The sequence below is a fragment of the Filicampus tigris genome, chromosome 12 (genome assembly GCF_054856515.1).
Source record: "Filicampus tigris isolate MCC_2025a chromosome 12, RoL_Ftig_1.0, whole genome shotgun sequence".
Classification (NCBI taxonomy): Eukaryota; Metazoa; Chordata; class Actinopteri; order Syngnathiformes; family Syngnathidae; genus Filicampus; species Filicampus tigris.
Window position 1 is genome coordinate 14874132 of NC_141228.1, and position 18168 is coordinate 14892299.

At 41.4% G+C, this 18168-nt stretch overlaps 1 protein-coding gene across 5 annotated transcripts in view; it reads right to left on the reverse strand.

The window, feature by feature from the left end:
- Positions 1-12710, reverse strand: part of celf5a (cugbp, Elav-like family member 5a) — a 303484-nt gene extending 290774 nt beyond the window's left edge. For all 5 annotated transcript variants that reach the window (XM_086046324.1, XM_086046326.1, XM_086046325.1 and 2 more), the window contains exon 1: positions 12197-12710. In XM_086046324.1, coding sequence (XP_085902450.1) covers positions 12197-12572 — 376 coding nt within the window. In that variant the 5' untranslated portion in view covers positions 12573-12710. The remainder of the gene's footprint in view (positions 1-12196) is intronic.
- Between the last annotated feature and the right edge of the window lie 5458 nt (positions 12711-18168).

Genomic DNA, 18168 nt, shown 5'->3' on the forward strand with positions numbered 1-18168 from the left:
TTTTTCAAACGGGTGTATTTCTGACTTCCGAACAACCTCGAATGCAGCAATAGTCACGGGACCGTCCCTGCTATCTTCTCTGACCCGCGAGCAGGAGACCCGGACCATTGATTTGTTGCTACTCACTCACTTGGACTCCACTTGCCTCCGACGAGCAGTCAAGCAGATCCATAGGCGGTGCATCCCAAAGGAGCGCCTGTGTCGTGTACTTACACGCCATACACGTGTTAGGGTGAAGCGTGCGTGGCCTAATAAGGCTGACAAAGGCAATAAATTCTTTTTGAGATGCTCTGCGTACTCTCCAAGAAGGATCAATATTGGGGTAAAGAAGCCATCATAAAAAAGAAGGATGAACTGACACGACCAGGCGGGGAGTAATTCTCCCAATACTTAAGACTATACACTGCGGGGATAACAACATAACAGGCTGGTCGGATTCCATTTCCAGCAGGCTCCTAATAAAGTTGTCGGAGCATTGGCGCCTCTGTGGGAGGCGACATGACAGGCTGAAGTGGGCATCCATCCCCAAGTGGGCCAGAATTCCTTCAATAGGTCACTCTGGTGGCCTTACAGCATGTTGGAAACATCCGCTCTGTGCTCTTTAAATACTTCCTTTTTTGGGGGAGGGTATACTCTCCTGGTGTACTATCTTGCTTTTGCTATTATAGTCAGTGCCAGAACTATAAATAAATCCAGCCACCCGCATCCCCGATGAGGAAGCTAATTGACACTGTTAATGGATGGACTTTCACGGAGCTGTAAATAATGTGGAGGTTGCCACTTAGCGCCTCCTGCTGTTTTACTTCTAGGAGGCCAAAGAGAGTGAACCTGCCAAGTCTACAGCCCTGACGTGTCACTCCCTTCCTGCAAACGAGCATTTTTTTTTTTTTTTACACTAAAATCAATACACTGTACTGCCCTCCAACCGTGGCAGGGAAGTTCCGAAAGACGTGTCATACCTTGACTGTAATACAACGGTTCCTCGCCAGTTATTCACGATAACCAGCATGGTACCCAAGAGAAATAAACAGAGTGACTACAAATAATTCACAGTCAAAAACAGTCCCTACTGCACGCTTAACGATCCGTTGCTGTCTGTAGTAAAAAAAAAATGTCAGATCTGCAACTATATTCTTCGTATCCACATTTTTTTATTTCAGATATCTACATCAATTCGCCTAGGGTAAATAATGTCCCTCTTGCCATTCATGCATGTATATTTGTAATTCCAATTTGAGGTACTGTACCTACAATGACATTTCTGTACATACATAATATCGGAATAATATTCATATTGTGTAGGATTGTGTATCTATCTATCTATCTATCTATATATATATATATATATATATATATATATATATATATATATATAGTCAACTGATTTGTAGATAGATCTGTAATGCGAAATCCCATACATAGACAAAGTGATGCTGCCAATCTCAAATTTAGTTTTGATGAGGCAAAAAGAACATTTCATATATACGAAACTGCATTCTTCATATTCTCTTCATGTCCGCCATGTGAATTACAGTTATCCACAACTAAATTGTAAATCCAGTTTGCGATATCCACAATGTCAATTTGACTCTCTTTAATTCACCTTAGTTCAAGCTATCCACAGGTACCTTGAATTATGTTTTATCTAGGCGAAATTATGTTGTATATGTCATGATGCCAATAGAAAAATAATTGTGCAGCTGCATATTTTGCACTTACCAGAAACCATCGCCGAGTGTTGTATAATCAAGTACACACCTAAATAGGTGTGACCCGAACACTAAAAGAGCGGCATGAGTACAATTTGAATGCCTGGTATGAGTACACCCATATTTTTAGTTGTTCTGTATTTCGATTTTACAAGTAGTCAAATTAAATCTTCAAAGTGTGCATGAGCGTAGTATCCATAAGTAAAGTGTGACAGTTGCCCAGTTAGTCAGAAGATATTGTTTTTGTCCTTGACATTGTTTTTTTTTTTTTATTTATTTATTTATTTTTTTTAACACTAGACTACAATTTCTCCTCATTATTACAAGAAAAAAAAAGCTGTAAGAAAGCTCTTGGCGTTCCCCAGTAAAATATTATCACAAAAAAATGCTATTACCACAGCAGTGACGGTGAAAGCTAACTGTGCAACATAAGCAGTGAGCCAACAGTGTATTCAGTTGCAAGGTAGGTTTATTAGATGTGATGCTCCTGCCGATGCTCGCCGCCTTTGAGCCGTTTAAACCTCCAAGGAAGGATCGATTGATCAGAGCACAGGAGGCGAGATTGCCGATGACCGGCGGGCGTCAAGCTGTCTGCTAACAATTGGATCAGGTGCTCAGTTGCTTTGATTCCGCAAATTGAAAGCTACCTTTTAAAGACGACGCTTCAAAGATTGTGTAGACATGGGGGGGTAAGTGAAGTAATAAGACAAAGAGGAGAGAGCAAAAAAAAAGACACTAATCCTCCTGACTGTCCCATAGCTAAAAAAAAAAATCTTTATCTCATTTCGTCATTGGGCTAGAGAGCAGTACTAATTAGTGCAAATGGTGGCTCCAACAAACAGAATTTGGGGTGCTAATTGCACTGACATATTTCACATTCAAACAAGAGCGATCTCAAAATAAACACTGATCTGCCAATTACTAGGGCGGATGGATGGTTGGATGGATGCAAAGTGTTAGAGAGTGTTTTGGGGAATGCTGGGAGCCTATCGGTGATGTCATGCCAGCAGTGCAGGGATGGCAGCTTAACCCATTTTCTGAAATACCACACAATTTCTATTTATAACTGCACTGTGTAGCATGGAGCTTCACAGAGCTGCAACATCTCAAATTGGGAATTTGCCTAGTTTACCTAAGTTGCAGTTGCTAAGTCAGTTCTACTTTGAGAAGTGAAATGGGATTCCACTGTCCTCACTACTGGCAATTTACATTTTTTTCAAAACGCAAAAAAAGCTATAGGCCACAATTTACATTTGCAAAGTGCACTCACCAAACTAGGTTGACGAATATAGATATGCTAATGGACGTTAGCATAGCTCATACACCCCGGATATCGCTAGCTATAAGCTATGGCGTCACAGACATTTGTTCAACTGCTAACAAATAACGGAAGGTTACAACTTCTGTCCAATCCACATCTCGTGCTCTTCATTGACTAACATTGCATTCTCTTTTCTGTAGTTCACTTCAGAGAGCACAAAAGCTACTTACATCTAGCTTTCATTGGGAGGAAAAGAACTAATTGGGTATGTAATGCGCCCGTAACTTCCTGGAATGCTAAGAAGCTGAACTCTAATTTCCTGTTGCTCTATTGCAGTGTACCGTGTTCTGGTGTGGACATGGCATTCCCATTGCAAAATCGTTATCGTTTTAATTTCCATATCAGTTTCATCACAACCGCTTTAAAATAAACACCTCAATATAAATAGGGAATATGTTTCTTGTGTCAATGATCTGTGAAAGATTCTATCAAAATGTCTTATTTCAAATGTAAACCCTAGACAGGTAGGTCGCCATCCAATCGCAGGGCCCGTATAGACAAACAACCCATCACTCAAATTCACACCTATGGTCAAAGAATCCTACATTAACATATCATGAATGTCTACACTTTGTTTTCCCAAATTTTGACAGAAGCCAAAAGACCAGCCATTTGGCAACCACCTTGACATATCTGCGATTGATGTTTCTTTTCTTTGGGGCCAAAACAAGAGTGCTCGCGAGCCAGCAGTTGGCAAGGCAATTTTTTTTCAAAGCTTTATCGCATGACTTAAAAGTATCCCACCAACCATTGCATTCAAAATCATCCCCCACTCTCCCTTGTTGCTTCATCTTCCGAAATGAATCAAGCCAGGCTCCAACATGACATTAAAGGGCTCACGCTGTTCTGGAAAAGCAGCCCCCCCACCTCCGCCATCCTCCTCCCGCTCTGAAGGCAGCGGGCCTCTCTGATAGGCCAACCATGCAAAACAGACAGGCTTCCCTTCTGTGTCGACGAAAGAAAACAGCGGTGACCTTTGAGCGTGAATGAGAATGCAGCGCGCTTCTGCCAAGTCCACCTTCAGATGAGATAAGTGAACCGCCAAACATAAGACAACCCGGCATCTTCTATGGCGGAATTAATTTGCTGTCCTTTAATAAGACACTGTGAATACATTGCAGAAGGTTATTTTTCACGCACTGCTCACCACACTGTAAATTACAAAAAGGCACAAGCAGGGAAATGAGTCTAACTGCTAGTACTCGCCTCTTTTGCACGCGATTGTCGCATAAAAAATACATCAAGCGGGCTAAATTCAAAAAAAGGGGCAAGCGCATAGACGAGCCCAAGTGACACGAGACACTGATGAATGAGCCGGAGAAAATTCATTATTGAACACGTTGCCGGTGCCAAATATTCACTGGCAAGTTGTTTGCAAATGCTTAAAGACAAGACAAGATTATGCTTTAATCTCCAACGTCGGAACACTGCAGTGAAAACATTGTTCTGGAAAAATAAGATACAAAACTTTAAAGCATCATCGTGTGTGACATTAGCAAATATGAGACTAGCTTAATGATGGAGAAGTGCGATGCTAAAAACACAAATAGGAAATGCAACTCACAGCAATACAGGAAAGTGTGTGGTTTCTGAATTCTATAAGAAAGATACAATTATGTCATTAGATAAACATACAACATACTAAAATTCATACATTATGTACGAAGAAGACGGACACAAATGCTAAGCCAGCTGCAGTAATATTAGTGTTTTTTTTGTGGGTTTTTTTTTTACAGAGGATGAATAATAAATTCCTGTATTATCATATTTTTTGTCTACATGTGTCACTTAGTTTAAAAAAAACTCTAAAGAATGTTAAAATTTTCATGAAAACATTGCATGCTAATAATAAAAGCTTTCATACTTAGCATCTTTGTCATTTTCTTGGCACTCATCAACCACATTGTATTACACATTACCGCCACCTACAGGACTGGAGTGGGACAAAATTGAAGACGACCTGTTACTGTTTTTAGCGTAGTGATCTTACTTTTTTTTTTTTTTCCCCCCTCACGGCTTCCACTATTTGTCATTATTGTTTGGTCTTGGTTGAGATCTGCACGCAAGTCGAGTAAATCACGATTATCACCTTTAATTGTTCACGCAATATTGAATGTTCATTCCAGCTCAATCTCCTGCTTGGAATAATGTAGCACAGTGTACAGTATAATCCATGTCACTCTTGACATTTTTTATAAGACAAGCAATATTGGATGTGTATATGCATGTACGCATCTATCAAAGAGCCATATCCAAGTTGATCTTCCACCGCAGCTTCATATCAACATGTGTCACAGCACAGGTATGCATATGAATCTTTCCAAATTCCTTTTTATATGCTCCATTGTTATTTTTGTTTGTTTTATTGGGCGTGGCAACCCACAGAGAAGCCGCTATCCATCGTACTGGCTCAGAGCGGGTGGACAAAATAAAAACTTAAATAAATATTTCATTAGATTATTCTATGATTTCATATGCTCCATCTAGGCTGCAGTGTAAGGCAATATCTCAGCGGACTTCCCCCTAATGCATTAAAACAACCAGGGCCACCGTGGCCTCATATTGATACTGCGCCTGCATCTTCGCTTGGTCCACTGGACCTGTGCTGCCTGCCTGCCTGCCTGTCTGCCCGCTTGACTGACAGCCTGGTTCATTGTCAGCCCGTCTATCTACCTGACTGTCTGCCCACGGGGCTTCCTGTTGCCATATAATACAGACATAAGGATATTCATGGGGACGGCCACAGCAGTAATACATTGTTACTCATTTTTTCACACAGGATAAAGAATATATACCTGTGAGTATTGTTCTATCTGTCTGTGGTTGCTCTACACTTGTAAATAGCCAATGTGTAATTCTCTATGTTTGACGTTTAGTTTGACAGTGACCGTTGGGTCACTCGTACCTCAAGGCACCACTGTTGCTTTAGCGCTGGTATATAATTACCCTTATGCCTGTCTGCCTGCGCATTAGCCCTACCTACCCACCTGGTGTCCTTCCTGTTTGGCTGTTTGTCCTCCGGTCTGTACACGTGCCTGCTTATCTGCCTAACCGCCCGTCTGTCTTATCACTTATCTACAGTAGTTTGCCATTTGTCTCTCTCAGGAAAACCTTGTGCCTATCAGTCTTCCTATCTGCCTATATGTCGTCCTTCCGGCTGCATGTCTCTGTCTCGCTCCCTACTTTATGCAAGCCTGCTTGCCAACCTGTCTGTCTGTCTGTCTGTCCAAATGCCTGTCTTAGCTTCCTGTCTGTAACGTTCCTATCCTACCTGTCTATCTACTCTCATTCCTGTCTTCCGTCTATTCTGCTCCAAGTCCGTCTGTCTGCTTTTCAATCTTTCTGTTCTATTTGTCCGTCTGTCTGTTTGTCTGTCTCACATCCCCGTAGTAGCTCCCCTGCAGCTTTTCTAACCCAGCCTGTCTATCTGCCCAGATCTGTCCGCCTTCCTAACTGCCGGTCTGTCTTTGTGTCCAACTCTCTGGGTTAGGGCTGGGCAACTAAATTGCTGGAGGGGGCCACAGTTTTTCATCAGAGCTACTGGGGAGCCACATCGAACCACGCACTTCCTAAGCAGAGGCATGACAAAAATGCTATTTCAAAATACATGCATGCATACGTGTCAAATACGTGCTCTTAATTTGTCATTTTTTTCTTATACATTTTTCAATGCATGTATAAAAGAATCCTAAAACCAACAACAAAGGGTTTGTAGCAAACAACAAAATAACCAAATTGTCTTTCCTAAAGAAAAGGGCTTTTTTGCATAAAAGTTACCATTCAAGGATGACACATGAAACAAACATTAAGTGCAAGAACTCAGAATTTAGGATTAATCACGGGCCAATCTGAGTGTGCCCGCGGGCCGCCAGTTGCCCATCCGTGATCTAATTCCATGCCTGCCTAATCTAGCGTACCTACAGAACTCCTGCTGCATGGCTTTCTTCCTGTCTGCCTGTCTGTCTCGCTGTTGATCTATTTCATGCCCAGCCTGTCTATCTAACCTTGTTCCTGAAGCCAACCTATAGTGTCTTGCCTTTCTTACAACCAACCTGACTTCCTGCCTGTACATACCATATTCTTCAGCTCATTTGCATAACTGCCTGTCTTGCTACATGCAGGACTATTTCTGCTGTACCGGTCGGCCCACACTCTTGCCTGCCTGTCTATACATACAAATGCTGCTATGATGTGTATACATGCATGTTTATCGTAATTAATCTCCTGCATTTAGCATATGTGCCTCAACTACATTCCGACAATTATAATTGGAGCCGAAGGGAGAGTTTTTTTCCCCATCTGATGTATTCTACATGAGGAAACCCTTTACCTATTAATACCAATTGGGCAACAATAATTGGCAGGCCTCGGACGTTGTGGGCAGAATTAATCATCGGAGGAGGAGGAGGCAGACGAGACGGAATATTTAATTGGCAGAGGCAGCCACTGTTTAGGGAGGCAACCGGCTGAACACCCAAGGGAGCGCCGCTTCAGACAATGCACATTTGCTAATCCTCCAGAGTCAACTTATTATGGCCATGCATTATTATCACGCTTTACAAACTAATTCCATGTTCTCCCTCGCGGATTACCACGGGCAAAATACACGCAAGGAATTCACAGACAAAAGGACAAGTTGGACTAAATTGCAATCAGAAGTGCTGAACTACTGCAAATTGCTGATGCATGTGCATGTGTGTGTGTGTGTGTGTGTGTGTATCCTAGTGAGGGTGATAACCATTATTTCCATCAGGATCCATACCGTATAATCCATTTTGCATAATACCATCATTTATTGCACAAAAACACAATGTAATAGATGGACAGCGACATAAAAGATTGATTGTGTATCATTAATTACATGAGGAATTGTCTGTTGCTAAGTTGCTTAAACAAACCTAATTAGCCTGTAACAAAATAGAAAGTCACTTTGACTTGCATTTAGAAGGACCTTATTGTGCAGGATTAGTTTCAGTTGGAACGATTACCCATTGTGCTTGTGATTCTTCTATCCAAATATAATAACATGCAATCATGAGAATAATATAATCAAACGATTCAAAGGTTGTTGTTGTTTTTTTATACTAAAACAATGTTTTTAAAAATCAAATGAAGATAATTAAAGATGAATGCAGCAATGAATGGTACCTTGCACTCCCACGCCGTGTTTCAGATATACTCTACATATTTTCTGCCGGTAGGGGAGAGTAAAAACTCTCTTAAAGGCCATGTAAAGTGAATTCAGAAATGTGAATACATTATACATGTTTGAAAATGATTGCTGAAAATATGAAAAGACTGAGAACTACACAATACCGAATTGTGGCAATTTAGCGTTTAAGTGGTTTTCACCACTTGAATTTATTAATTTGTTTTGGGGGCCATTGCGCCAAGTCATGCATTTTGGCACCCGGCATAAATCATCCCTCCTCCACTACTATATGTAAAAACTTTGTTCACATCAGTGGTTATCTGGCACAATTGTAAATTCCTTAGTTATTATTACTAGGTCCATTTCTAAAATGAAAGCATGCAGTTAGCTACCTTGCTATGCCTACAACCTGAAAATGCATGACCTTGTGGATCTCGGGTGTTCAAATTTCATGTTTTCTGACTTTGCTTGTCTTCAAATTTTGTAGCAATCAAACAAAAATCTTTAATCAGATTTTTGAGGGGCCTCTAGAATTGATCAAAAATGAGACTTGAATTTTTATTTCAAACCAAAATGGCACACTTCCTGTCTTTTTGACCATGGAGTTTTGAGGCTTTGTTGTGGGTCTACTCGTGATAGGCTTGCCTTCCAAATTTAATTGTGTGAGGTGAAACTGGCTTCAGGGGTGGAATTTTCAAGGAATTACAGCAATTTATAGCGGTCACGGTCATGCTATATTACTGTATTAAACTCCGAGATACACCAAGAGTTGTCTTCCTAGTGTATTCCTTGCGAGGAAGATGTGAAATTGCAAAGAGTAGATTGCACCAGTATAGAAGGTCTTGACAAACACAGCAGCTACTGTCCCATTTCTACTAAACATGACCTTGTAATGCCAAACAATTGTGAACAGTCGCTTGGACCCAGAGGTGGGCAGACTAGCCAAAAATTGTACTTAAGTAGGAGTACTTAAAAATAATATGACTCATGTTAGGGCTGTGCAATTACATCGAAATTCAATTGCAATTACGATTACTACACTCCACGATTACAAAATTGGCATAATCGTAAAAAACGGTTATTAATATGCATTTCTATCCAACGCTTGTTTACACAAGTAAATCATACTTGATTTTATACATTTGCACCTTTTCTTATTTAATAATAAGTAATCATATAAATTTTGTTTGGTCCAAAAGGAACTTACATACAGTTATTTGTCTTTATACTTTTTCCATTTAATTATTTTCTTGTTTTGTACCAAAAAAATAAATGATCCTTTGAATAATCAATATCACTTATTACCAAAATAATCATGATTCATACATTTTTCATAATCGAGCAGCCCCAACTCATGTAAACGTAAAAATGAGGCCTTCAAATAATTACTTGAGGATGAATGTTACTCATGCACTGCGTTTTTCCAGTTAGTTGGTACAGATTTGGCTACTAAGGCATGTCTGCTTCACCAAGTCTCAAAACATCATGATCTAATTGAAAATGACAGTATTATTATGTGACGTTAGATGTAGAAAACCATACAATATATTGTTCTCTCCGTGTATTGTCCAACCTTTAGTGGTTTGCCTTTCAAAGTTCCATTTCCTCTCCTCTCCATCCAATCACACTTAAGAAGCTGAAGTTCGCTGGCAATGGAGCCACAATCACTCGACAGCTAAATAGCGCAATCATTACGCAACGCGGGGCAATGACACTTCTGTACGTGTTTGCACACACGCGAGCCCGCAATCACACGCCGATGAATGAATAAATGAAAAGTGTGTGAGTGCGTGTGCGTGGAATAGCAAATGCAGAACAAGGTCCTCGTGTCATCTAAGAACTTAATGAGATAGAAGGCCGGGAAAGTGGCGTCCGCTACCGTTTTGCTTTGGCTTTGGATTTTAGCGGCTTTTGTCCCGCGGCCTCAATGAGAATCTGAGAACAAAAGGACTATACTTTATACACAGGAAGTTATGTGAAGTAATCTGATTTACATTCAAAGCAGTAAAGCAGGCATCCTGACAACTGGACCTAATTTGAGCATTTTTCCTCAATTCTAATTGAGGTCAGCAAAGGCCCGATTATCAGATGTCTCCGAACAATTATCCTGCGGCTTGAGATGTGTCCAGGGTGAGATTATTCATCCAAATCTGCTCAGAAAACAGTCAGAGTTGTAAATGTAAAACCACTTCAATATAAAGTATACGATTGTAAATGTTTTTGTCAACACTGACTTTAACTGATACACAAATGGAATCTGATAGCTATGAAAACTTAGACAATGATGTGTTACTTCCTCAAATATTTGCCGTCTCAATTCAAAATCCAATTAAGTCATTTTTTTTCCATTTGTCAAAACAGTGATCATGACTTGAGAGTTGAATATGATAAATGTGATCTGTGAAAAAAAACTGACGTCTCTCTCCACACCTCGTGTCTTTAATTTGATATACAAGAAACCACTCCACCTGACCAATAACAACCAATCAGAGACAGAAAGCATGAGGTGTCTCTTAATCATTTGCCGCGCACTCGCGACCTGTTAACCTTGTTACCCCGGAAAACACATTCATAATGGAGGGTCACTATAACCTTAAATGTTATGGGCTTGAAGTTTTTAAATACTTGCAAGGCCACGGTAGATTGTGCTTCGGTATCAGATTGGTTGTTTTTGCTCAGACATGTTGGTTTCTTGTATATCAAAATAGAAGCACAACATGGGGCCAGAGACAGATTTCTTTTTTAAACATATCATATTGATCATGTACGACTGTCAAGTCTTCACAAAATGTGTTTGTTTGTTGCTTTGAATTTAACCCACTCCCCCTTCAAGACAAGTAATCCCACCATAAAAAATAGAAAAGAAAAAAAAAAAAAATAGGCGAACCAAAGCTGATTAAAAGTGTACTGAATGTTGTAAATGAGTTCCCCGCTAAGTATTAAAGATGATAAAGATGATTAGCATTGAGGAGTTCAGACTTTGACACGTGATGATGTGGGAGCTACACAATTTGTCTGTCTAGTCCCTTTTTTAAATTCCTCTTTCAATTGCAACACACTCGTAACACTGTTCGGTTTTGTTTAATCAGTGCTTTGCACAAGTAAAGGCCTACCCCATCTGAAGTTGAGTAAATATATAAATAAATAAATGAATAAATGCTCCTGAGCCACTATTTGCCGGTTTGAATGCAGCGCATGAATGGACTTTTTAATGTTTGTGCATCTAATAAAAACTGATGATGATGGTTGGGGTGATGGAGAAGATGACATCCAGCATGCTGTGATGGAGTGCACAAGGGGGGTGTGAAGTCGTTTCAAGAAATGAACCCCCAGCCACACTCAAAGCCCCCCTTTGGTGATTTACACGCAGAGGCCTACCCTTGGTAACCAACTTCATTATGGAAGGTGGAAGTTGTCAAGTGTGTACAGCGCAGAGCAACGTGGATTTACACCCGTGCTGCCTCCCACTCCGGCATCAGCAGCATGGTGAGGGGGTTGGGAGGGGGGGTCCACTCCGTGGAGACATCAGTCATGTTGTCACACTTTGAGGGGTGGAGGGCACCCCTCTATAGTATATACCTCTGAAATGATTTTAGCACCCCTCTATATATATCCATACATCTATATGGCGGGCTCGATGATGTTAAAGAACGCAAATGGATGAATAAATGATGAAAAGATGGCACTGGCTCTTTAAAAATGTATCCTTTCCAAGCGCCTCTGCCCCACTTAAGAGCGTGTTCAAAGGGGGTTTGGGAGAGGGTGTGTGTGTGGGGGGGGGGGGGGGGGTCGATAAAATAACACCACTCATCGCTCTGAAAAGGATATAAAAGATATGAAATCATCACGAAACCGGAAAGAAAGTGCGCATAAATGTGCAAACGGTGGGTAACGCACAGCGTCACGTGCAGGAACGGGAACATCTCGCTAAGAAAATGTATACAAAAGTGATATACATGTGGTTTTAAATAGATAATTAATGGTCAAAACGCGCTGGAGAGTCGCCCACCGTACCTTTGTGCATGCCGGTGTAGCGGTCCTTGAGAACTGTCAGTTCGTGGATCTTCCCAAACTGTTCAAAGAGGGGCTTCAGGTCCTTCTCCTCCAAGTTGCGCGGAATCTGCCCGATAAACAGCTTAATGGCATCCTGGTCCTTCATGGCGCCGCTCTCCGGATGAAGTGAAATGGGTTCCGAGCCGTTCATGGGTTTGGACAGTGGGATTTGGACGTACTGGTGGTGGTTCGGGATCAGGAGCAGTGGTGCCGGGCTCGGTCCGCTGAGGAGCAGGCTGGAGGAGTGTGGAACGGGATGCTGCTGAGGAGGAGGAGGAGGAAGAGGAGGAGGATGCTGCTGCTGCCTTCTTGTTTCAGTCTGAGTGAATCTGGCCATTCTCGAGCTGGGAGCGGAGTGGATAATAATGACAACACACACACACGTAGACACGCGCACGCACGCACAAACGCGCACGCACTGTGAGAGAGAGCAAGCACTCAGCTGGAAACCAGGCTGACTTTCTATCCGCCACACACACGCACACACACATGGGCATTTGGCACACGCGCTTACAGAAGAAGGAAAAAGGAGCAGAATACTGGAAGGGATACGCACGTAAGCGATATTAGACGCTCTTGAGCGACACCCAGTGGTCATAGCTTTAACTACTAGATAGATAGATAGATAGATAGATAGATAGATAGATAGATAGATAGATAGATAGATAGATAGATAGATAGATAGATAGATAGATAGATAGATAGATAGATAGATAGATAGATAGAGTTAGAAAATTCAGCACACTGGTAGAACGACATGTTTTTCTAGTAATTTTTCCCCACTACAGTTGCTCCAGTTGTTCTATTAGACCACCAAATGTCTTGCTAGTAAGAATAACAAACTACTACTAATATAAAGACAACAGGAACAGTTATTCTTACTAGTGAGGAAAAAGACCCTACTAGTACATGGTCCTTCAAGTACAGTACATGTATATGCGCTTTGTCCTCACAAATAGGACAACTACATGTTACCAGTGAGGCAAAACTGCACAGTCAACAGCTACTTGCCCTACAAGTAATGTTTTAAAGTTCTACTAGTTACCATCTATTGTTTCACTGTTAGTAGTCTACTAGTAGTGCGCAGGTGTCAAGTAGTGTACAGTTTTACCTCTCTACTAGCATGTAGTTGTCCTATGCCAAAGTTGTCCTACGAACAGCAAAGTCTCAGTCAGTTTGAAGAATGTGGAATGTTTTTCTGCTCCATTGAACGAACTGCATGACTGTCGAAAGACGTCAGCAGGCGGACATTGACAGTGCAGTCGATGCACAAGTGGTGGTCTTGGTTGAGGAATGGGGGGTGCAGTTCAATTGTAAATGTATTCTCTTTAAATAGGAATTCCTTTAAGCAGCACATTCCCAGAGAGCACCAGGCCCAGACGCAGAGGCCCAACGATTTGCTGGCTTTATTTGGCACCCACTCCGCAGTGTTCCGAACGTATTGATTAAAGGAGGCAGGCTACTCGCGTGGATGTGTCAGGCCCATTTCTGAATGGGAGCTGGCTGGGTCGGGATGAAAGTGAAATGCGCTAAAGCGGACGGCTCAGCGTGTTGGCCCGCTTACGTGTGTCGAGAGCAAGCTGAGGCCCTCCAGTTGAACAAGAGCCCCGAGCTGTCATTGGCCGCTACGCTCTCTCTCCGTCACCGACTATTTTTAGGGAGGTGGTCGAGGGCGCGGGCAGGAAAGAACTTCCACTTCATGGTGTTTATTGACCAATGTCATTAGTGCTTCGCCGGGCCCAAGGCTGAGACAAGAAATCAATAAAGGTCACACTATTAGAGTGATCCAACTAAAAAAAAGTTACATACAATTTCAGCAGCTGCCGTTTTACTCTACTGGCTTGTTAACCAGCTTGGACTGCCAGTGAAAAGAAGCCTAGGTCGATCGCTTAAGTCCAGGAAGTCTTCAAAACCCCCAGGGGGGGAGCCAAAGGATGCCCTGCATCGTGTGTGCTTGTGTGCACTTGTTAATATGCACACACTGACACAAGCTGCCTCATTTGTAAAATTATTCTATATTGCGATCAATACCTGCGAATCCCTGTATAGGTATCTGCAAATGTCAAAACAATCACAGTAAATGAGGGAAGACATGCAACATGACATCCATTCATATACCAGAGTCGGAGTCTCAAAATCCACAGCTACCCAGCAAGTATGTTGTTATTTCATGTATTTTTTTTTATCGACAAATTGAATTTGAACTCAATGAACATAACATGCATGTTTTGTAATGTTGGAGGAGAACACGTGCAGTTTATTTCAAACCCCTGACGGTCTGGAGTGTTGGAAAAGTTTTGGCCGACGTTTAAAAATAATTGTAAATTGTAAAGATTGCGCTATACTTAATGACCATGGAGCCTGGAAGTAATCGGCTGCTCCTCTCTTCAGACTTGTCTCACATCTCATCAGCATTATAAGTCAGTGATGCGTAAAGGTGTCTCTGGTGGGATGAGGCGTCACAGCATCGCTGCCTCATTCACTCCGATGTCACCTCACAATTGAACGAGCGCGTTTTGCAACGCTGAACACCTCGCACTCCTCTCAAAGTGTCCCAATGATGTCATGGCAGCCCAAATAGAGAAAAAGGAACAACTTTCTTCATTCAGCAGGTGTGATGTTGCCACTGGGGCAATTCGAGCAATGCCTTAGCCAATCTAGCAGATGGTGCCATTGAGTGATAACATTGAACCATTCCTTCTGTACGATGTGTCACTCATAATGCCCAAACTAATGGCTGTTACAAAACTAGAGGTGTTTGTTTACATTCAAACTATCCCTAACACTTATTATTTATGATGCTTTATGTTATGTACAGCACTTTGTTACAGCTGGTGTTGTTCCCCACTTTATTGATAAAGTTGAGTTGATAAAAGCACCGGTAGTTATGTAAATACAGTAGGTATTAAATAAGCAGCAGGTATTTTTCTCCTCCAAAGGGGTGATTTTGCCTTCGGGGCAATCTAGCAGTGACCCACCAAATCCAAAATATGATGCTATAGTGTGAAAACTGAAAAAATTAATTCGTTTTTAAAATATTCTTTACAATACAGTCAACACACCAAAAAGGTAGGTAAATAGCCAGCTCTCCCCTTGCTGATGATGTCGGCCATGGGCATTTGGAGACCGCCTTGCACTCCTGATCGTGCGTTTGTAATATGATAATGATTATAATCCATTTAATGAATTGATTTCTACAGTGATTCAGAGGGATTGCCCCACGCCGGTGTCATATTCATGAATGAAAAACCATGACATCCACCACACACATATGCAGAGCGCCAAATTTGTCTGCCTGCACCTCAATCAAATAAAATCGCATTAAACTACATCCGCTGCATGGTAGATCTCCTAATAGCCAGTCTAAAATTTTGTCTACTTTTTGTCACCAAATTTGCAGATGCACCAGTGGGGTAGAAATGCCCAGTGAGGGGGCGTAGCGCATCTACGAAATTATATAAATATACATTGCCCCAAAACGACTACTTTCTTTTACCAAATTGTCAGACGAGTCGGGGGCAAGGCAACTCTGTGCACTGTAAGGCCCAAATGGGCGCAACACGCCCCCAAACACGTTAAACTAGACTTGCGCTGGCACAAAAATGAAGTTACGCACATTTTTCCACCAAGCACCAGTTTACCAATAATAGGCCCTTTCTGTCACTGTGTATCAACAAGACAGTCAAATTGCTTGCAGTGTTCCTACTTCCTCGGGGTCACAAATACATACATCGTAGTATGAGAGGGTTGTCGGGATTTCTGTGGCAACAGACCCGCTGGCCCCAAGTTACTAAGAAAAGTAAAGCACCATTCTGATTCTGATGGACTATTATTGTCTGTGTAGGAAAATTGGACATTTTAATGCAATGTAACGTACCTAAGCAGAGCTTATGGATCTAAAAAAGCAATTTTCCCTTCTAGCAGTTTAATGTTCTCATCCAAATGCTTAAAAACAAATGCTATCACCAACTGTGACTGTTTTGTTATACACGAGATAAATGGTCAGCAGGCAGCCAATTGTTGCAACTCCTCCAGGTTGCTGCTTCCAGGTGTGCGTTTCCTTCCAAACACAATTTCTCACAAATGTCACACTGGACTGCTGCTGTTCGTGTGACATTAATATGATCTTAATCCAGATGAACACCTGCAGACGCAAGCTTCTTTGCTGTTTCTTAGGTAAATCATAGCCTATGGCTTGAAGGTGGAATTAAGGAAACAGTCATCACTTTATACTTATTTACTTCTGAAAATTAATACAGAGAATATTGTACTGTTCTGAGGGAAAATTGTCATTTCAAAAGATATATAGAATGCTACTTTGTATATCACGCTAGCATATCACCCAGATGACCACCGAATTTTTGTCTACTTTTCAAACAAAGTAGAGTATTCCATTAATATTGGGACGACACAAATGCTATATTGCATAGTCCCACTTCAATGTTTACTTACAGTTTTAAACCACCAGAGAGCAGCAATGTTCCATTCTTCTCACGGGTCCACAGGTCACTGAATGAAACTATTTCTCGTCCTTTCATTAACGGTTCCCATTTTATCTATATATATATAGATATACATATATATACATATACATATATATAAAGAACTCTACTCAGAATGTGGTTTTGCGAGTCTAAATACAATTTATAAGATTGCCGTCTTATCTCTGCCTCTGTTACACTTCTCAACCGCCATCTTTTCATTTAATCTTGGTTAACGGGACCGTGCTTGAGCAATACATGTCATATGAAGATTAGCGCTAATTCGTGTCTTGAAAATCAATTGAGTTGAGGGGGGCGCATGCATGCAAGCAGGAAACTCCACTGTTATATGGCCACTGTATCAAGCTTTAGAAGTTCCTCCTCATCTGCGGAAGCAGTGGGAAAAAGGTCGAGCGGGAATTCACTGGTAGACGAAGGAAATTGGGTGCAGCAGATGAAAGTCTCATCAAGTCGACTTCGCTTTGAAATGTGACGATGTGGAGCTGCAGCACCAGCTCCCGACTGACTGAAGCCAATTACAGGCCAAAAAGCCATTCCTCCATGGCGGAAACAGATCGTAGCAACTCACCTATTCATGAAAAGACCCGAGAAAAATTGGGGCGCACAAAAATGCCACTGTGGTTGGACTCTTTAGGGACAGTGAAGCATTGCTCCATTGCACAGTGGAGACTTGGTATAAATGGATTACTTTCATTGATACAGAACTGAATGACAACTAGCCATAACATCTGTCCAGAGCCACTCAAAGAAGGACAAGGCATCAGTGGCAGTTTTGCGTCAGGGATGCAAGGCACAGTGCCCCGCAAGATCCAGAAGATGACACGGTCACAAAAAATACCAGTCATGCAAATACCACCGTGTGAAAGCTGTGTATTTTAAACGGAAAATATTTTGAAAAATATAATCAAATATGCAGGTCTCTGGAGTGCCTGCTCATCCATCAAATGCAAAATGACACACCCATTTGGGTTTGAGTCTGAAAATGTGCCTGCGAGCAAGACTTTCTGGATCTCATTTCAGTTTTTACCTAATAATCACCCGCACATTAAAATTGTCGTTCAAATCATTATGACACATTTTTTTATAAATAGCAGTCACGGAACGTTGGGAATTTAACATTTTACCCATGCATTGATGTGTATATTGTCAGCACCACCCATATTATTAAATAAATACATGCATTTTTTTATACGTTGTGGGAAAAGGGGTTGTGCCCCACCAGATATAGGAGGTGACACTGACAAAAATGGTAGTGATAGAAAGATTGCAATTTTATTGTATTTATGCATCAATTGTGTGTTTTGTGACCACAGTGCAATGAATGGAATAATGGCTAACTATTTTATTAAAATCTTAAAAATTTCGGGAGGAACACCAGGGTAAGAGGGTTAGTGCCCCACCAGCTCTAGTAAGTCACGATGTGAAATAATA